The sequence below is a fragment of the Eleginops maclovinus genome, chromosome 18 (genome assembly GCF_036324505.1).
Source record: "Eleginops maclovinus isolate JMC-PN-2008 ecotype Puerto Natales chromosome 18, JC_Emac_rtc_rv5, whole genome shotgun sequence".
NCBI lineage: Eukaryota > Metazoa > Chordata > Actinopteri > Perciformes > Eleginopidae > Eleginops > Eleginops maclovinus.
The window spans coordinates 18,718,820-18,740,385 of record NC_086366.1 but is presented as its reverse complement, the minus strand read 5'-3'; the positions used below and the strand labels follow the sequence as shown (position 1 = coordinate 18,740,385).

General features: G+C 38.8%; 2 protein-coding genes across 4 annotated transcripts; one reads left to right on the top strand and one right to left on the bottom strand.

The window, feature by feature from the left end:
- Positions 1 to 406: 406 nt before the first annotated feature.
- On the bottom strand, positions 407 to 19,520 carry LOC134880724 (SR-related and CTD-associated factor 4-like). 3 transcript variants are annotated; one of them, XM_063907777.1, is made up of 18 exons: positions 18,997 to 19,520; positions 16,908 to 16,991; positions 16,335 to 16,379; positions 16,074 to 16,235; positions 15,868 to 15,985; positions 15,586 to 15,719; positions 15,339 to 15,488; positions 15,173 to 15,246; positions 14,740 to 14,836; positions 14,482 to 14,565; positions 14,234 to 14,319; positions 13,703 to 13,890; positions 12,552 to 12,652; positions 12,330 to 12,443; positions 12,096 to 12,252; positions 11,901 to 11,995; positions 1,751 to 1,889; positions 407 to 1,466 (listed from the first exon to the last, which is right to left on the bottom strand). In XM_063907777.1, the coding sequence occupies exons 2-18, from the start codon at positions 16,980 to 16,982 to the stop codon at positions 1,036 to 1,038; spliced, it is 2,250 nt and encodes a 749-aa protein (XP_063763847.1). In that variant the 5' UTR covers positions 16,983 to 16,991; positions 18,997 to 19,520; the 3' UTR covers positions 407 to 1,035. The 3 variants fall into 3 exon arrangements, with proteins under 3 accessions (XP_063763847.1, XP_063763846.1, XP_063763845.1); XM_063907776.1 differs by lacking the exon at positions 18,997 to 19,520 and adding an exon at positions 18,233 to 18,502 and having other exon boundaries at positions 407 to 1,463; XM_063907775.1 differs by lacking the exon at positions 18,997 to 19,520 and adding an exon at positions 18,233 to 18,500.
- LOC134880726 (uncharacterized) lies at positions 18,928 to 21,552 on the top strand. The gene is made up of 3 exons (XM_063907779.1): positions 18,928 to 19,571; positions 19,915 to 19,983; positions 20,301 to 21,552. The coding sequence occupies exons 1-3, from the start codon at positions 19,172 to 19,174 to the stop codon at positions 20,597 to 20,599; spliced, it is 768 nt and encodes a 255-aa protein (XP_063763849.1). The 5' UTR covers positions 18,928 to 19,171; the 3' UTR covers positions 20,600 to 21,552.
- The last annotated feature ends 14 nt before the right edge of the window (positions 21,553 to 21,566 follow it).

Here is a 21,566-nt window from a genome sequence, read left to right as displayed (position 1 = left end):
CAAGAATTGAGAAAAACTTCTAAAAACAAAAATAGGATGATGTTTAAGGCATCTATAGCAAATCATATGATTATCACTATGCTGTATGATTTATTATTCGTTTTATGCTGCTGCAACATAACATTTTCCCAGTTTGGGATTATTAAAGTGTGTGTGTGTGTGTGTGTGTGTGTGTGTGTGTGTGTGTGTGTGTGTGTGTGTGTGTGTGTGTGTGTGTGTGTGTGTGTGTGTGTGTGTGTGTGTGTGTGTGTGTGTGTGTGTGTACCATAGAAGATGCATGATAGCTCCTAAGTGATATTTAAAATCAATACGGAAATCTTATGCAGCTCTATGTATCAACACAGACTGGAATTCTGAGGAAAAGGTTAAAAATGTAAGTTTGAAAAACACAAAAAAGCACCTGATCAAATGTTAGTACCAGATTTTAATATTCACTGCACATGATCCTACAAGATGTGACCTTAATGTACAACAGAGGTCGGCCTTGGTAACAGGGTTAACTCTACCCTCTACTGGCAGGACAGAACATTTTCTTCTGCTTCAAAAGAAATCCAACTTCTCTGGTAAAGAATCAATAAAAATCAGTGTGTTACAAAGACATGTTTAGTAAAAACAAAATACCAAAAAGGTATGAATCATTTTTACAGTGTCCTTCCAAACACAAAACTCTGGTAACAGAATCAGCTCAAAAATACAGACTTTGCCTTTTGCCTCAAACTACTTATATTAGACTGGAGCATTAGCTACACAACTTAAAATATACAAAAAGATATCAAACAGCTAGAAGCACATACAGTATTTACAGCAAAGAGTTTCTTCTCTGGTGAACTTGAAGGAGCATGGACCACATTCACAACACTGTGTCCTGTTTTTCAATGTTTGTTTGACACTTAGAAAATGTTGTTTGGGTGTAAAATATAAGTTCATGCACCACCAAATGTTCACATCATTCCTTGTTGAACCAGATGACTTGATACGTAAAAGTATCTCACAGTGATTCAGCATCCTCTTTCCTTAAGTTCTTCATTGAGCCGACTACCACCTCCCTCTGATGAAGGGTGGGCAACCAAACCCTGCCCTTCCATTTCGGAAATGCCTCCCCTCACTGTCATTCATGCCCTCTAGTCCCATAGGAGGAGGTCGATGGAAAGGAGGGCCACGAGGGGGAAACGGCATATGCATTCTGAACCTATCCGGTGGAAACATGGGTCCTCCAGGCATCATATGTGGCATGGGTGGCATGTTTGGAGGTGAGAGAAATGGAGGTAGATGATGATTCGGCATCCCTGGGGGAGGCTGCATAGGGGGCATACCCGGTCTAGGCCCCTGCATGACTCCTGGGCCTGGAAGGTTCATCACTGGTGCAGTAGGGGACCCCAGCTTGTTGTCTGTGCCCAGATCTGAGGGTCTGCCTTGGTCTCCTTTAGAATCCATGGTGGACTCCTCTCGAGGTTTTCCATTTCCTGCTGAAAAGAAGATTAAATAATATTTAATTGATCCCCAGTGGGAAGCCACGTATTGTGGCATTTCAAAAGGAAAAACACATTAGAGAGCAAATGTTTCAAGTACTAACATCAAGCCAAGAACAATGACAGCACGGCAGCACAGATCTTTTCATATTATTATCATCATCAAGAGAAGTTGTTTTAAATCAACATGACATATTTAAATCAACATTTAAATCCACTCATGTCTCCCCTTTAGAGTATGGTTGACAAATCCACACTTTTCTTCCTTATAAATGTCTCACCTGGTGCCAACTTTGTAGGGTCAAACTCTGTGGGGATGAATGGAGCTCCGACTGGAGGACCGGCTGTAGGGGACAGCATGATGGGGCCAGGGAAAGAAGGGGGACTTGTTATGGCTGCTGCCTTTAGAACTTGTGGCACCTGGAAGACAAAGAAGCACAATGGCAACCTGGTAAGATTAAAGTAAAAACAAACGAGAAAGCCTTCATAAAGTAGCGAACTGAAGGGGAAACAGTGTGAACATCTTCAGATTCCACCACATAAGGTTCTTTGATTGCATCATGTGTATTTATTTTTCACATTTCAAGAATGAAAACATTGTTTGATTATTGTTTTTGTGCAGTCCTTATAAAGTTTCCAGAAACATTCTCAGTAGATGTGTTCTGAGAGAATGCTGTAACACATTATCAAACACCAAAATAAAAAAAGCATACATCATGTGTGTGGTAGAGAAGACCACTGATCAGAAATGGAGGCAAACACACTCATAACCTGCAACCCACAGTAACTGCAACCTTTGTAAAGGTAAAACGGCCTTCATTCATTTGATGTCTTCTTTGTATCCTCTTTATTCAACACTGTGACATATGTGCATGTTAAGAGGCTAAAAGAACTTAATTATATAATATAGGTGATGCAATGTGTCACTTGTGGCATCAGTAGATAATTGCAAATAAAACCTGGTTACCCAGTCCGAATCAGAAGCATCTTCATAAAATATGCTTGCCCAGGCACACATTAAATTGTACATATTGAATTAAGCTCATGAAATAATTAATGACAGGATCAACAATGTAGTATTGAGGCAAATTGCTGGAACAAAAAGTGGTTTATACACAAATGTGTTGTTACTTACCCATTGCATGTTTGGATGCAGTCTTTGACCCACACATTTATAAAGTCCACATCCTACATATACCCATAAGCTCCTTTGACAGTGTAAGAGTGTGTTTGTGAAAAACAAAAGGATTTAAGCACCACAGACAAACAGGGGTTGTGGTTGTGTTTCTGTTTAAAATGACCCTGTCACAGCATTAAATACAATTGATTTACACAACACCTTGTGCTTTACCACAACAGCACAGTTGAAAAATAGAGGTTAACAAAGAACAGTGGCCATATATGGGAGAACATTTGCCATATGGAGCGTAATGTTAACAGTAGAGTGATTAGTTTTAATTGGGGAAGCTGTGAGAGATTGACACTTGAGGTGAATTGCTTAACTAAAAAGGCTTTCAGAGATTAATCACCTCCCTAATATTGATGAACCGTTCACTTGCTTCCTGCAGTACAACCCACATCTGAAATGTCCAATTCAGCATGCCTTCAGGAATAATGGGTTGAAGAGTTACAGCACCATAGATTTGCTCTAAGGTAAAGGTAGAAGGTGGAGACCAGGACAAGGAAGTGTTTTAGCGCCTGGGAGGGTACAGAGTTCACTTACTCTTGAACTAGGAAAGGATAATAAACATGCACAAATAAAATAATTGTAACCACACCAAACTCAAAAAAAAATCTCTTCATTATTTTAGATCCTGATGTCAAACAAATAATCTATAAAAGCTACTGCATGGCTTTACAACTTTGGAAAGGGCTGTGATCAGTTTAACTGATAATCAACTTCTATACATACATTTTACAATATACAGTACACACTTATTACTTACTTTTCTCCATAATACAACTCAACCTATATCATATATTTTTGTACTGATTTTAAATTCAGAGAATGTGTTAGTTATGTACATATTGCAAATTATGACTTGAACACATCAATAAATAGTATTCATAAAGCATTACTTTATCATTTATAATTATAATGATTGGAACTGAGGGGTTATTGAACCTAGACAGGTTTAAGGCTATATAAATATACAGAAAGCCTAGCCATATTATTTCCTATAAATGACAAAATCATATCAGTGTTTGCATTTAAGTCATACAAATGTTACAGTGTCACAGTATCTAAAATAATAAATCAGAACAGAAATGTAATCATGCTACATTTGCTGTACAATCTGTACGCTCTTCTACCAGTCTGTTGTTGCTAGTGCACTCTTCTTTGCTGCGGTTTGCTGTGGGGGCAGCATTATTAAGCAATTAAGAAAGCTGCCTCTGTCATCTGCATCAAACTGGACCCTTTTGAAGCTGTGGTGGAGAGGAGGGCTCTGAACAAGCTGTTGTCCATCATGGATAACCCCACCCACCCTCTCCACCTGCAGCTGGAAGGACAGCGGAGCTCCTTCTCCAACAGACTGCTCCAGCGCTGCTGTCACAAGGACAGATACAGGAGAACATTCCTGCCCACTGCAATAACTCTACAGTAATTCCCCTCTGGCTGGCATACAACTCACTGCTCCATAGCCTCTCTGTTAACTGGACATAACATGCACACTTTACACTTAACATTGTACATTTATATTATATTTTCATTTAATATTACATTGCACTATTTACTATCTGTATATTTCTTATTTTTATTTCTAATGTGTTGCTATGCTTCATATTGTATTGTATTTTGCTGCGGTAACAAAAACATTTCCCAATTTGGTTTGGCTGATTCTGATTAACACAGATGACATTTTCCTCTATTAACCCATGATGTCCGCTGGCCATAGGATGACTGAGCACATGAAGTTTAAATTAATAGCCTACCAGATGCTGGAATGTGATCCCCTTAAGTTCCTGCCTCCTCTCCTAGGTGCTAAAGCTGGCTGTAGGTCCAAAGGCTACAGAGCAAACCTACCCATTATACTGATATAGAATGCATTATGATGTTAGCCGTTAAAATAAACCTTCCAGTCCAAATCATCGCAACAGCAAATACACTTAATCAGTCATGTGTTCATCAACAGATTATCTGCAAATTAAACGCAAAGTGCCAATTTCTCTTACAACTCACGACAATCCCATGTAGTGAAATGAAAGGATAAAAGCCATCACTGTACAGATGAGCCTCACATTTATCATGCATAAAATTGTGTATGTACGTCCCAATTTGTTATTTTTGGTAGACACTAATCTCCATTTGACTATTTATGATCAATTAAATGCTTTGAGAAAAAACAATCTAGTTGCTGAAACAGCCCAGATCTCTAAATGAAACCCTTCTAAAATATTATTACATGTGAAATTTGACTCTTCAAAGCGAGGTGAGCCATGTAAACCAATTAAAATACTTTAACCATTCACTAGAACAGCTATATTTATAATGTATAGTAATTATATCCTTTAACATGGAGATGGCTTAGCAGGCTGGTAGCAGCTAACAGTGTTGACAAGGCTAATCGCGTTGACCTAAATATTCTGCGACAGTTCAGTACTGCCACTGCTGGTCACGACAGTGTATTCAGCGGTAACCACCATGTTAGCGCAGTGCAGAGTGCTGTTGGTTAGCTAGCCTGTAGGACACACGCGGCCTGCACAGCTAATAAAACAAAAACTAAAGAAGTTAGGATAACACACGCTGCTGGGACTTTGTTCTGTGCTCTTTGAGATATCTCCATCATAGCTTTACAAACAGATGTCTATTAAAAGTCAGCTATTCTGCAAAATCCACCTTTTAATGTCTATTAACACTTAAATATGTGTCCCCTTTGTGTTAAGAGATTTGCAAAGATTCAGGAAAATAGATGATCTCTTTTTGACCTGATCCATTTATATAAAAACCTGTATAGAAATGAGCAGATTTTAGCCCCTTTGTGATTTTTGGGTGGTGCAACAATAAACCAATAAACAACCAAGGTAACACCCGCCCACCTTATCACCTGAATCTCCTCCTAGAGCACCATTGTACTTTTTAAACCAAACACTTCCACAGAGGGGCATGGGGAGTGGCAGCTCCTTTACAATTAAAGCAACAGACAAGATTTGAAACAGAGGGGATTATGGTATGCTGCAACACACAATCTGTGTAGTATTTCATGCCAAACACATGTCTTGTGAGACATGTTTTGTATATATCTGAGACATAAAATATATTTTTGAAAAACAGTATAATAGGGGACCTTTATGATCTGAATTTCGTATAAATCCTTTAAGTTTTGCGATTTGCATTAGTGAACCTCATTTGAAGGGAGTAAGCACTGTTGAAAAGCACGTTTTCCTAAATTGCATACAGCCGCCTTAAAAGCACAATTCCTATTTGAATGAATAAATGGCTATTTTTGAATATATATATACAGCCGCAGAAAAAATTAAGACCACTTCAGCATTATCATTTTCCCTTGTTTTATTATGTATAGACTTGTCTGAGTTAAAGGATTTTTTTAATTTCAATTTTTTTATTATTGTATTCTATAAACTACTAGTGTTGAAATTCAACAAACACTGGAATGGCTGCCATACATGTAGAGATAAAGATTTAAGAAACATTTGGAGTGGTCTTTCCTCCAGAGCTGTATATATAGACAAACACACGAATAACACTACCTGCAGCAGCAACATTTAACCACACAAAGAACATAATGACAGAATATCATAGTCATTTGTGAAAGTAAGCAAATAATGCAATCATTTCATGCTGTTTAAATATTGTATTGCCAACGTATAATTAAAATAAAGAAAGAGAAGTTCATTAGTCAAACAGCCTTAATGAAATTAGTAGTCTGGGGATAGCAACAGATGGGTCTGCTCTTACCCTGGTGTTTCAGTCCATCAGCAGAAAATACAGGATATCTGCTGCTCCATTTTTCCTGCACGTGATTTCCAATTTGGAAACCCCCACGAGCCAGGCAGCTGGGCATTGGATCTTTGATCAAGACTTTCATCTCTGAGGGGTATCAACTCAGTCTTTTCACTCCTGTCAATACAATGCCTTTGTTCTTTGTTTATACCGGCTACTTATAAGACATGGTAATGAGGCAGATCTACAATAGACTGGCCTTTAGAACTTAATATCTTAAATTATTTATGAGGAAAGAAATGGGATGAAAAAATTCAAAAGACCATTTTATTATGAATGAGCCTTACTTTCCAATCACTCCACGGTGTCATCTAAGTGCAGGAATCCCAACATCCAAAGAGAAGTTCTTTCACACTCACCTTTGTGAGGCCTCATGTGAGACGGGTGTAATTGAAGAGTTCCCCTCTTTTCTTGAAATATCAATTCACTTGAAAGTGACTGAAAGGAGAAGACTGCTCAGAGTTTAAATGATAAACCATGGTACGGACTGAGCTACATTACCAGAGACTGAGTCAGATCTGTGATGCCTAAATGCAAAGTAACAAGCTTTTCCTTGTATAACGAAAGTACATTAAAAAATGCAGCAGCTAGCAGATTTACAACATGACATCCGAATCTGAATCTCCTAACTGATCCTGTCTCTCACTAACATTCTTAGCACAGACTCGAGATGTTAAAACTGCAAAACCTTTGTGAAACATAAATCCAAACCAACCTAATGTGTACCAAAGATCTTTAGTTAAAGCAAATACAAATCTAAATTATTGTTATTGTTCATTGAAAAGCCCTTTTTTATTTAGGGACATAAATATACAGCTGTTTGGTAAACAAAAATGTAATTTTGATATCTTTCATATATTAATTTCATCTCAACTCGGTCCCTCAAATACTAACAAATAGATTACAAAAATATTAATTCTTTAATAATTTGCTAACATTTTCACATAACGACAATGTGAAAAGCTAAACTGATAAATTAAAGTGCAATTTATTTATTTTATTTTTACTATAACAAAAAGAGTTCGCAAAGAGGGAAAAAATAACAATAGTGGACTATTTAAACAGTCCACATTTTGAAATGTGCTCACTATGTAAACTATCCAAACAATTGTTATCTTTTCATAATCATTGTTTAGAATAAATCTAAATGAAAAGTAATACCCTTGGCTTAGACCGACATTTTTTACCTTATCCACTTCCTTCCGAGGGAAACATTTTCCACCAATGATGTATCCACTTTACTTCAACATGCCTCGTTACCTGTAGGATGAATGGCTAATAGTTGCACAAAAATCCCGTAATGTCTGTTTGGTTCCACTGAAAACAGCTCAATATGCTGCCAAGCATGGACCAAGGGATGAAAACATCCTGGGTCTCACTTTTCTTTAACCAGTATTACAAGAAAATGTCTGATATTATTCTTGTGACCTTCCAATGAAACAAAGGTTCATACAAATGAAATCAGACCGCCTGACCGTAAGGATAACTGTTCAAGCACTTTTCGTTATCAAACAATATTAAGACATTTTTACAGTGTTTAGTCCCACAAACCACTATAGAAAGTCCGTGGGAGTATTTCTAAGATGAATCGTTTACATTTTCACAATGTAAACGATTCATCTCGATACATTCGGAGCTAAGGATAACAGAAACATGCTGTTTGTTCCGTTATTTTCACACATTACATCAACTGCATGCTCAGGTGCATTATTTATTTTTCATCCCGGACCAGTACTCTCCTCACAAAGGTGTCATTTGACACCTGTACCACACACACCAAACGTGCCATACAAACAGAAGAGCCAGACAGAGTACAAAAGCTAGGAAGTCTCCATCCAGGCAGCATATTAGATGAAATAGCACGTTCCTGGCGAGTTGACGAGTTGAAAAAAGCAGAGCTGCATGTCTCGACACGTACATGTGTGCCACCACACTGTTAGTGTGTCCGACAACATACATAGAACACAATGGTGTGTGGGTGTGTGTGTTTGTGTTTTCATACAAGTCATACAATGCAGGCTTAGTGAGCTTACATGTCACTGTGCCTAACAAAGCATAAGTTTCTGCTGCTTACACTGCTCAATAGATCTGAACAATGTTATAGATTGCTAGATAACTGAAAACTAAAGGGTTTACTTAGCTATGCATTGCGTTTTAAGGCTTAATTATGGCTTGATCAAGTAATCCTGGAATAATTGCAGGTTTGTATACGATGTGCATAAACGTGTATCCCCGGAAAAAAAGTCTCTTTAGGTTCACACAGTTCATGTGGCAGTTGCCATAACCTGCATCCAAAAGGCCAAATCTGCCAAAAACGGTAGCGGTTAGTATTATTTCGGGTAATAAAAGTGGTTGTAAAGACAACTTTTCAAACGTAATTTCTTTAATCCCAGAGAATATAAAGGGCCTTCCATTTAAAATGAAGGACGTTCAGTGCTCAATACATTTGCACCGGCTGCATGACCACTTTGTGGAGTGTTGGATAAAAAATAAATAAGGGGATACTGCTGAGGATTTAGAAGGCCAATGTGAACATTTTATTAAATCCCAATCTGCACACTCCAAAATTTGCATTTTGCTTGCCAGAGAAAAATGGTTTTCAAATAGAAAGAAAATATGGCAGCTGTTAACCGAATGAATTAAATAATCACAAACCTCAAGAAGACAGAGAGTTTGATGAAATGATGTTATAAATATTAGCTGACTGATGATATGGCTGACATAGTAAAGTACATATCAAATTATGCCAGTCGCTATCAAAACTGCAACAAGTGCGTTTTGATCTTTTTCTCCCATGTGTATTTTATATTCTTTACTATAAAGAGACGGTCATGTTGCATGTTATTTTCGCATGCAAATTTAAGGTCTAGAACTAAACAGTTTCAAAGCAGAGGACTGGGTAGGTTTACATGGCATAGTGTAATAAATTACATCAGACCCAGGCTGTATGCTTCTCAATGAGGAGGACATTAGGAAGGGTTTGGGGAAGTTCCACAGTATTAGGAACCTGATCACTGATCTGGCACTATGATAAAAGCTCAACAGTAAGAACAACAACAAGAAATAAGTCATGCATTTTTCAGTCTGTCGGACAAATTTAGCCACAAACACAACACATCTTTATATAACATGATTGAGAAAGTTGACGATTGGGCACAAGCCTTCGTAACGGCAAAAACGAAAAGTTAATCCAAGTAAATTCAAGTGCCAATGTAAGATTTTAATCTTGCAACTCTAGGAAATGGTATTGCTCTAAATAAAAACATTTAATCCAAAGGCAGTAATAAAACTAAAACTATTTTGGGGGTTTTGGGGTAAGAAGAAGATATCATCTTTAGTGTGAGGAACACAGATTGCTTCTCTAAGAAGATTGGCCTTAAAAATAGGTTTAGGCCTGAGCAGTACTGGAATCCTCCAACCTCAATACTTTCGACATCATTTCTTTCTCAGGTTTGAACCTGAATATAAAACAGGTTAAATGCATGTGTGAAAAAACAGTTCATTTTGGGATGGCTTAGCTCTAAGTATTTCTTAACGTGAGAATTGAAGCAAGCTTTTTGTTTTTTATCAGTCGTTAGGCTAACAAGTCAACAATTCAGCAGGAAAACTAAGTTTTGTTGATATCCAAGACAAAGCCACACAAATGGTTTGAGTAGTTTGCTCGCTTTGGACTTTTTTCTCTATAAATCAAACAGCACACACTCAAGATCCCTGTCCAGTATAAAGAAAAGCACAGAAAGCTGCAATACATGGACACAGGGTCTGAACAATGGCTTAGGCCTTGCTTTGTTAGGCAATATTCCCCTTGCCAAAACATCACCAATAATTCAGAAATCCTTCTTCCTGTTCAGTTTTCATTAAAAGGGTTTGGTGCAGCATTTAGCATAAGTTGCCAATGATGCTCTCGGCTTACCTTGTCTCCCACTTGGACACTTCCTCCCAATCGGGCCCTTATGCCAGCAGACGACAGCAGTCAGAAACTCTCGACCGAAAGACACGTGAGCAACCTTTCTTCAGAGAGGAGTGCCGTTGAGCACGTCTGCTAAGTATGGCAGGTAGCAGAGAGTGCAGCTGGATTTTCTGGCATATTGTGGTCATGAATATCATCATCATGAATGAATATTTATTTCTCTCTACATTTTTTTACAAAACTGCTAATACTAAAACTTAGATTTTGACGTGTCACAGGTGTGCTTTAATTGAATTGCAAGCTCATTATCAGTTGGTGTATTCTTGAGTTTAGGGTTCACCTCATTGCAACCAAAACACATTTTACCTCAACTACATATTATAAATATCTCTTTGTAATTAGATACTCAATTTAAACATTGTTCAAACAATTACCGGCACCTTTTCCAAACCCAGGCATTCTGTATTATAGATATCAAATACCCAACAGAGAAAGGATCACATGAATGCTTCCGTCTACACATACCACAGTAAAGTTTTTTGTAATTCCCACTTTATTTGAATAAGTTATACTGCACAGTACACGGTTGCTGAGTGAAGATGCAAATTCTTAACAAAAAAAAAGAGAAGCGGATGAATAAGCATTACTGGATGTAATGCCCATCAGCAGAGGAGCTTATCTGAATTGTGTTCAGGTGTTTATGAATCACCAGATTTGACTCGTCTGTTCATTTTGTCACTCTTAAACCACCCATGAGGAAGCTGTTGAAAACCTCTGTTACAACGTAAATATGGTGATATTTATTTAGGACACAAACATGACAATTTCTCACTTTAATTCAGCACTCCAAAACACTCAGATAGCATCAAAAATGACGGCCTATTTGACCACTTTGAGATACCTCAATATGACAAGGGTCAAGCTCCCTAATGAACACCAGGTGGAAGGTGCAAAATAAGCCAGTGGGTGCCGGCATCAATAGTGGGTTAATTTTACAGATTCATGGCAAATGTCTGAAACTGAAAATCATCCATTTTTGTATCTGTATTTTGTTTAAAACAGTGAGCACATCTGCTTGTAATGCCTTTTACTTTCAACGTTAAAATAGCAGAGACATCAGTATTAAGATGGTAACGTATGGCCGCACTGTGAATTTAGTGAACTACAAATCTTGCGTCCCAGCACAGAATTTGAATATGATTTTCAGCCATTTAGGAATAGGTATTTCCTCTGGTCCACGGTACAAGTTAGCCTAAAACCGCTGCCATGTGTAGACCTTGATTGGCAGAACATTTCTTCCTGATGATAGTATTTTTGACCTTTTCCTGTATGGGTCAATCTTACCATTCCCTATTTTATTTTGAAAATGTTAGCGTCTCTGCAGTGACTTGGATTTGGCAAGAAGAAGTGGGTGGTTCAGATAAGCTCCACTACATTTATGCAACAATAATTTATTTTCCTTACAACCTAAGCATCCAATACCAAGGCCATTATACCAGAAAAAGAAAATAATCAGAATTAGTTTAGAAAGAATGTTTAAAGACTGTATTAACATTACCTGAATGTGAGCAGGGACGGTTCCATCTGCTGGGACACTCTCCAAGTCTCCATTCACAGCTGCCTTGCTATTGATGTCCTTGCCATAATTCCAATCTGCGCACAATGGAACAAACATGACGTTAGAAAAAAAAAAGGTCCAATAGCCGGCAGCAGGTAAATATTGGCCATGCTAAAGGTACGAGTAAGTGTTTACCTGTATTTAGTGTCTCTACGTCCAGCATACCCCCTTCCCGATAAGTCTCCAACTCATCAACTTTGACTTTGCTCCACGGAATGTAGGTAACTCCACGCTCAACGTCCCAGAACTTTTTGTGCGCTGATTTTATCCCTTTATTCAAAGCCCAAGCAATCTAAGCAAGAATGAGAGTTAGAGGTCACCACTGGAACAATTATAACAATGGAAATGATTAAATCCATGTTGATGTACCTTCACAGGTTTCTGATTGACTTTGTAGGACCCCCTACTGAGTTTGCTCAGCGCTGTATTAGCATCTTGTCTGTGAACCATAACGATGTAGGCACAACCCCTCGGAGGAATCATCTGGAAATAGAGAAAGAATATATAATTATATATCAATAAAAGTATAACTTTATCACAAAACAAAGGATTATATATATATAATATAAATGTGTATTTGTTCAGACTTACATTGATGGAGTCAATCTGGCCAAACTCTTCCAAAAGGGACATCACGTCGGCCTGCTGAGTTTTCTTGTCTAGCTGTCCCACCCAAAGTGTAGTGCTGCAAACTGAGGACAAAAAGTGTTTTTTGCCACAGCTTGGAACATGGAACAGCCTCCATGTTCTACAATCTGAATGTGAACGCTTAAAACGTTTAAATATTACTGGTTTATGTTGTCATAGAGCTGGTTGACGGTTTAATGGTAACTACTCAGATGCCCTAGCTAACCTGAATGAATGAAATGAATGGTAAATGTGGTTGCCATGGAAATGGCTCGATGGCCCAGCTTTCCACGGAAATCAGAACCCATTCTGATGGGGCTGGCTCTGTTGGCAAACAATTAGCTGTCTTTGAGCCTTGGGCCCTGCCTTTCTTTCGGAGGTTCAACAATGTCTTGTTAGCTTGTCGGGGAAGAGGTTAAATAATGCTCAGGAGTGAGGCTACATTTTAGCAAAAGTACTAAAGTGGCATGGCCAAATCCACACGGGTCCTTTGGCCTCTAAACTCAAGATATCTGAATGAAAAGTCTCCCGTTACAGCCTCAGAACTACAGATCCACAAACTATAGACATGGTAATGCAGGGAATGCATAGCCTAGCTTCATCAAAAATAAAATCATGAGTGCTTGCTGGCCAATAACCAAATGCAACTCTTTTATAAATAGCCAAATGTCAAAAGTTTGATATGAAATCACAGCGTGGAGATGATACATTTGAGGAATATCTGACCATTTGTGAAAATTCTAAATATTACTGCAACAACTTACAACACAAAGCATTGAAAGGGCCATTGTACACTAAGATGGAAATGTTCTAACACCTTACACAATACTGTAAGATTAGAGGCGCTGACAGTTGAACATGTCTGTGCTCTGCTTGAAAAATTACTTTTTTAAAGAAAAGGAAAAATGAAACGTCAAAGTGAAATACATTTTCCCTTCAAGTCTGCCACTCTTATTGACTCAATGAGCTTTGCTGTTGCAAGTGTTTAGTTTTTATTTTGTGTTGTAAATGACTTTGTATCGTATTTTCTGCTGGCTTTGTTTTGCACTTTGATGAGGTTAAGGTTGTTTTTGTACTTTATGGATCATAAATCACATTTCTGTTACAGCACTTACCACTGAGTGTCTGACTCTTTATGGTGGGAAGGCCTTTCTGTCTGCGCTCTCTGTCCTTCTCTCTCTCATTCCTGTCCTGAGAACCGGAGCGAGATCTCAAGCGCTGTTCTTTGGAGCCAGAGTCAGAGTGCCGATGCCTTGGCCTTCTTGAGCGGGACGAAGATCTTGACCTTCTTCTCCTGGGAGATCTGAAACACAAAATAACCAGCTGAAATATGTTGTTGACATAGAATTCAATTCCTGGGAGGAAATCCCTTTCACCATTCACTTAGTAGAGTCAAACGTGAACACTGAGTCTGAGGCAGCAGCTGAATGCTTCAGAGGTTGCCCTTCAATAACCGCTACATGCTTTCTGATGTGCAACTCCAATCCTGACAATGAATTGACTATTGCAGCAGTTGATCTTATTTTGTCTTAAGTAAATACATTTTTTCGTACAGTAAATATGAAAAAGGCTTTTAGCAGGTGTAAGATGTGATTTAATGAAAACAATGATTACACTGATGATCTGCTATGAACAGAGCCTCTTACCGTGAGCCAGATTTGGATCTTGATCTCCTGCCATAGCCTCTGTGTCTGCCCTCCCGCCTCACAGATGAGTCTTCTCTTGAACTTCCCTTAAAGACAATAATGACATCACAATTTTATTTTTAACAAATTCATTTGTTAACCAGGGGTCTCAAATTCAAATGTGAGCTAACGATGGCACTAAGGAGTCTCTCTCTCTCACAGGAGAGCATTTAAATCATGTTCTAACTAAACAAGGTGTGCGGATTTACCCGTGCTTGTGAATAACCCTCATTTATGGAACGGTATCCGTCAATCATCATATGATGTTCATCATGACTCAATCCTCCACCGTGCTGAGGGATGACAAAGAGGCAGCCACAAAAGACAGTTGAAAAAAACTGATCACTAACCATTATCTTTTATTTCTCCACATTGGTCAAATTTGTTAAACAGACATCATAATTGTGGGCACATGCTTTTTTTGCGAGCTTTGCTATATTGAAGAGTGAGTACTCTGACTTGTTTACCTCTATACCACTGATCTGTCCCATCATATGTGGATGAACAGTATCCGAATTGGGCATCTGGCCAGGAAAATGGTTAAACACATGTCCAGGGACTCCTCTGTCAAGACAAAATATATACAAATTGTGATATTTGGGTATCAAAGAACTACAAAGCATTAAAGCACAAAGACAAAAGTCCCCTCAACAAAAATAATAATAACAACAACAACAACAACATTTTAAAAAGGTGAACATTCATTTTTGGTTTCCAGCTCCAAAGCCTTTGGGACTGTGCCGGCTGGATTTGGTTTTAGCACCAAAAAGTTCAATTATTGGTTTAGAAGTTATCTGAATAACATCTACTCATTTATAGATCCAGAATCGATGAAGTTAACTTCTGGACTATAGATGTCTCCTGCTACATTGAAAAGCGATTTTTACTGGAGGCACTCACTGCGACTGGGCACTCCCTTCTTTAGCCGTCATATCCTCCGGTTCATCATCATAGTCAAATCTATCCAGGAGTTTCTGAGGAAAAAAATGTACATTTCAGTTAGGTGAATGATAACAGGAATGTGTAAGAGAGCTGGTTATGATGTGACGCTGAACAATGCTTTTACCTCAGCTAAAGAGTTCCTTTTTTCAGTGTGAGCATTGTACGGGTTGAGCTGGGCCACTGGCATGGGCTGTGCTGGGTTTGGTACCGTGTTAGTAATGGACGCTGCCCGGGTCTTATCTGCCTGCTGGAAGTTCTGCAGCATTCTCTGCAGCTGTTAGAGGGGGGGAGATCAGCCATTCAAACTTCAAACAATGCTGTATCTCTCATGATGCAGAAGTGACTGAGCACTTAAACTGATGAATGCTTACCTCTTGACCATGGGGGGACTGAAATAACTGGGCGACAGCAGCTAAGGCATCTGGAGAGGGTAGCTGAGGCACAGCAGACACAACTGAGGCACTAGTGACGGGCAGCGGCGTCTCTGATTTGGGGTGAGCGGTAACTGACAAGATCCAAGAAAAATATTTGACACATTTTCCTGATATTGCATATTTCCGTTCATCAAAATAGTGGATAACAACCTCACGACATTCAGTGCATTTTTTAAAAAACATTCCAAATTGCCAAAAAGACAATGTGCTTTTCTCTACCTTGTAGTGCAGGGGCAGGAACAATGGTTCCATTGGACATATCCATCAGAGGCTGAATGATGTCCATGTCGAACACGCCATTCTTCTGCCACAGGTTCAGTACACGAAGAATTTTGATCTGATGAAGAGAAAAAAGCAATCACACACGTGACAAATTTCCTTTTAACATGTTATTGTGTAAAATACCGAGCGCAATCATGGAGTACCTTATCATCTTCTGAGCAGTGGTAAAGGTTTTGGAAGGTATCTGTGAAGTTCTTCAAGAATCTGGGCCCAAAAACATCCTTCTCAACGCCAAACTGATGACGCGACTGTCGAACAATGGAGTCCACCACGTACAAACCAGGGACTTTTAATTCTGGCTTGCACTATAGGAAACACACAAAGAAACATTACATTCATTTTGTCTCATGACAAATTGCATTTGTAAAGTGCACTTTAAATATAATATATATGGTAATACATACCTTCTTGATGAACTTTTCCACAATCTGGACAACATGTTTGTAAAGCTATTAAAAGAGAAGAAAAAAATATCAGACAGTATATAAGAGAATACCTCAAAAAAGTATAATAGATGGATGAAAATAGTAAAGGTAAAAGGAGGGCTGACCAATAAATCAATACAATATTTTATCTTCTTTCAATAGCATCATACTGTGAATAAATCATACACATTGATACCCAATTTGCCTAAATTGACCAAATAAAAATTTCATAAAAACTTTCATTTCAAACAGTTCATTGATGTCTGTGAATGTAATGTCCCAAAAAACAATTGAAACATTGGGATCGCAAGAAAGAAAGGGCTTCTTTAAATATATTTGTTTCCCTTTATGCACTCACTCAAATATTATACCATGGAGAAGAAAGCTTTCAAACAGTGTCAACTATTATCGAATACCATTGAGATATGGAAAGATAATAAGCAAAGATGGCAACATGTGGCACAAATGAGGACATTTCTCATCCTTCAGTTATTTACTGCAAATGTGTCAAAAAATAAGCTCATCAAACATTTATACCGTATTTCAATTTACCTTGATGGCTTTGATGGCTGATTTTGTTACAGACATCATCTTTGCACGGGATATTGGAGGCTTCATGTCAATCATGGAGAACAGCTGATTGGATGTAAACAAAAGAACAACATGGATTCATTTATAAGAAACAATAGTGTTCAAAAACATGGGAAAAGCTAATGTCATGCTACAGGTAGGACAGACACCATTAAATTACCGTATTTTTTAGTAACAGCAAACTCAGAATTTAATTGAGAAAGTAAATCGCTTAAACACGATGTTCTCTAGGTGCTAAGGCAATCTTTGTTCTCATAAACGTACACATCCAGAATACCTGACACAACAATATAACAGATTTAGCGACATGCCTTGCAGACAGAACAACATGACAAGATTTGTGGGTTTTTCTTAGATTCTATAAGGATATTAAACAGTCTGATCAGGAAGAGTGGAAGTTTATCTGTGAGTTACTGATAGACATCCTGAATTGTTTAGCTCATGCTTATTAACATACAATACAATACAAATGAGTAAGCCAATTTCCCCCATTACCGTAGCTCTGAAATAAAACTTACCTAAACGCATTAAAGAATGTGTCAAACATATGATAGGAAAGCTCAATGGTCTTAAAACCAGTCTGGCAACACACAGGTTAATACTCCAAATATAACATTTGGTTTATGTGTGGAGCATCATCGAAAGTTTTTAAAGCAGCCGTCAGATTAATACGACAGCCAACATTATATCCCTCTACCTACGACACACACATTCAAATCACATTGCAATGCCACAGTCCAGAGTCCTAGCGTGGTAACAATAGTATAACACGTATTGATCTATACCAATATGCCTAATTAATTTTTGTTCAGAGTAGGTATATCACTTTCTCAAAACAAGTAACATTAGCAGCAGTGCTAACGTTACCAGCAGACTCTATAGGTAGTGTTAACGGTAGCGTTATTTTACACATAGATAATTGTGTGGGAGCGGGATATAGCGATACCGAAGCTTTCCTAACCATAAATACCTCCTGACAAGTCATTGACTTAGCAGTGGTGCAAGTTAACATTAACATGGACACTAAAATCATAGGCCTTCTAGATTAGCTTGCTAGCGTTGAACTCGACTTAAACTAGCGGCTAACAAATCCAATCAAGCCATGTTTGACGTTACGTTTTAACTGACCAGCCAAACGTGGAAAAAATCTGTAGATTAGGTTGATTCAATTTTCTATAACATTAGTAATCCAACAAAAATTAGCTAAGGTTGACGTTCAGCCCAACATGTGTTTGCGTTTGCGTCTTTAGCTCTATGGACTGGGCTACAACCAGAGCAAATTTTACCTCCATGTTGAACGCGTTCACTGCATCCATAACGATCCGATATATTTAAAACCAGTTGACGAACGTTTGTATTTCGTTGCTCTACCCAATCATAACCATAAGTGGTTATATAACGTTAGCTAACAACATAAACAACGACGTTGAAATGCTCTGTTTTGGTTGCAATGCGCTCACATATCTAGTCTAAACTCGGCTATGCTAAGTGTTGCTACTAGCTTCGCGGTTCCACCCCGTGCGTCCTTCAGCGTCAGATGTCATGAGGTAATAACGCTGCCTTCATGATTATCGGACAATTGGCCTCTCCCCCTTTGGTTAATTGTTGATACAATAATTTCACTTCACACGGAAAGTCGGGAAACTATTTCAATTAACATTCTATAAATTAGATGAGGTATCCCTAGGGCCTACACGCTACACCCATTATTATTGTTGTGTTGGTGTCCTTAGAAGACAACACATTATGTGTTAACATTATTACCCACATTTAGAATGAGTTAACTATTAGAGAAACAACCACATTTTAATTTTGTCACAACTATAACTACGACACATTGAATGAACACACAGGATCAAACAATTGCACAAAATGTAAATGTCCGACTAAGGCATAAGGTTATGTTATTTAAGGATTTATTACATAAGACTGTCATATTCTTCAATCGAAACCACAAGATTACCGAGGAACATTGAACGCAGCCTGTCTGCGTGTTTATCCTAGTTCCTGGCCTGTGCCTAGAACATTTATAAAACGCTTTTCCACCAACCCGGATCCGGAGCTTGAGCTGATAAAGATCTGTTTTGTTCGTGTTTCCACCGCTTTAAGCGCCGAAACCCGGATCTTTGCTGACCCCACTCGTGCCTCTTTCCCACCAAACCAGTTCCAGCTGTAGCTCCGTGTTTAGAGCCCTTCTGCTTCCGAACCGGCTCTTCTTTTTCACTATGGATGCCACCACATCGAAGCAGCAGTGGACCACTGAAGAGACACAATACCTCCTCGGGATTTGGGCCACGAAAGAGGTACAAAGAAAGTTGCACGGTACGACGCGGTCCAAGGCAATTTTCCAGCAGATGCAGCGGGAGTTGGCCACTGCTGGATATCACCGGACTCTGCAGCAGCTAAGCAATAAGCTTAAAAAACTTAAAAAGGAGTACCGGGATCAGAAAAGAGACCTCGGTCGAAGTGGAAGCGGCCGCCCGAAACTCGGTCCACATTTCGATGTGATGGACTCTGTCCTGGGGGACCGACCAACGAGTGGACTAGCGTCTGCTATCAACTCTATTTCACTGGGGTCTCTGGTGGTGGACGAGACGCAGAATGTTCTGGACTCTACAGTAATTGGTGTGTATTCGTTTAATATGTGACTTGTTGTTATACAAGAGTTACGTTGAACAAATTAATAGATAATGTACTTGGAAAACGAGGTGGGGCAGAGGGTGCGCTGGGGACCAGTGGATTGTTTGTTAGGATGAAATGTGTGGTCTGCGACTTTAGATAAATATCCTAACAGAAAAAAGTATAGGGAACACGTAATACAGTGTAAAACTGCCGCAGGTGCTTCAAGCCCCTCAAATATTGTAAGCAAACAACCAAGAGAGTACAATTTACACAAACTAGCTGGCATTATTGATCAGTGTCAAATGTTACTACTGATTTAACCAATTGCCTTTTTCTAATGTAACAGACAAATCCCACACTACAGAGAGCAGCGGGTCCTCTGCCTTAAGAAGAAGTTTTCTTAGAGTCAAAACAGGTAAGTCAAACACTAGTCCTGCCCCCGGGCTCCCGTGGTGTTTCAGTGATGCCCCCTCCCAATTTCTATCAACAATTTGCTGTAATTCTTTTTTGCTTTAAGTAAAAATAAGCACTAAATCACCCCTGGATTCCATTGAAACCTATTAACTGCCAAATATTGATTGCCTTTCATATAAGGTTGATTCATTTTCTGAATCAGGTTCACGTGGATGTTGGACCATAACATGATACACTGCTAAAAGTAATGGGAAACTTTTTTAAATTAAAATAGCACTTAAAACACTGCAAATGATTGACAGCCGCTCTGTTTTGCAGGGGCTCTTAAACGGAAGGCTGACAGTGATACCTCAAAAGACTTTCTCAGTGCTATGACAGAGTGCCACAGGCAGTGGCTGGAGATGGAGCAGGAACAGAGGAGGGCGGAGTGGGAGAGGGAAGCTCAGCTGAGGCGTGAGGAGATGCAGCAGGAACTGGCTCTACGTCGAGAGGAAGCAGAAAGAGAAGAGAGACTGAGGCGCGAGGAGATGGAGGCTCGAAGTAAAGACAGTGAGCTGCTGACCGCTTGCTTAATGCAAATTGCAAAGATTATTTCAAAGGACCCTGCTGCTTCGTAAGGACAAATGCCTTTTCAAGGTTTTATTGGTCATATGCACAGCATGAATGACCAATATGAATGAATGATTGATTTTTGACAGCCAGAATAGCAATGGACCAATGGTATTTGGTTAGTTAGTATTCTAAATGCTTTCAGTGATAATGTGACCACTTTTTTTCAGTAACGAGTAATCTAACGCGTTACTATTTCCAAACCAGTAATCAGATTAAAGTTACTTATCCAAGTCACTGTGCGTTACTATTTTTGACATTTTCCTAAAAAGATATATTTTTGCTTTCTTCTTGAGTCTCGGGGAGTGATGTCTATGCGACTATTAAATCACGTTTTCAGCACGAGGACAACTCGCGTGTAATACCACGCAGCGACACAAAAATAAACAACAATGGAGGGAGGAGAGAGATGTGCGTTTTCTAGCTGGAAATACAGTCACTATTTTGAGTTTGTGTCAGCTAAAGATGACAAAATTAAGGTTCGTTGTTCTCTCTGTACTGGAGACAAAGTGCTATCTAGCTTCAAAAACACTACGTCAAATCTGAAGAAACATTTGGAGTCGCAGCACCGCACAGTCAAACTTACAGAGCAAGTCCCACCAGGTGGAGCGAATCTGAGAGCTGCGACTAATGCAGGAGGTCCCCCACCACCCAAAAGTTGGACTTCGGTGCAAAACCAGTAAGTTTGTTGTCGGCAGCTGCTGAATGTAACTGATAAAGTAACTTGTAATCTAACGTAAGTTACTTTTTAAAGGAGTAATCAGACGTCTTTTTCAAGGTAACTGTGGCAACACTGCTCGCTTTTCTCTTTAATGCTTGAGTTCAAGTCATTGTATTAAATGAGTCAATCAATGTACAATCCAACATCTCTTTACCCCTGAGAAGTGTGATGTCATATAGATCATTGTATTGTTTTTTGGATGTGTGAGAAAAATATTTCAATAAAACCCAAATGACTATAGGGCAAAAGTGAAA

Coding starts and splice junctions, on each gene's coding strand:
- LOC134880724 (XM_063907775.1), bottom strand. CDS start 18,262: ATGGATGCAGTGAACGCGTTCAACATGGAG. Junction 15,986..16,073: donor ACTGCTCAGAAGATGATAAG/GTACTCCATGAT, acceptor TCTCTTCATCAG/ATCAAAATTCTTCGTGTACT. Junction 1,467..1,750: donor CCCTACAAAGTTGGCACCAG/GTGAGACATTTA, acceptor TCTTCTTTTCAG/CAGGAAATGGAAAACCTCGA.
- LOC134880726 (XM_063907779.1), top strand. CDS start 19,172: ATGGATGCCACCACATCGAAGCAGCAGTGGACCACTGAAGAGACACAA. Junction 19,572..19,914: donor TCTGGACTCTACAGTAATTG/GTGTGTATTCGT, acceptor CTAATGTAACAG/ACAAATCCCACACTACAGAG. Junction 19,984..20,300: donor TTTTCTTAGAGTCAAAACAG/GTAAGTCAAACA, acceptor TCTGTTTTGCAG/GGGCTCTTAAACGGAAGGCT.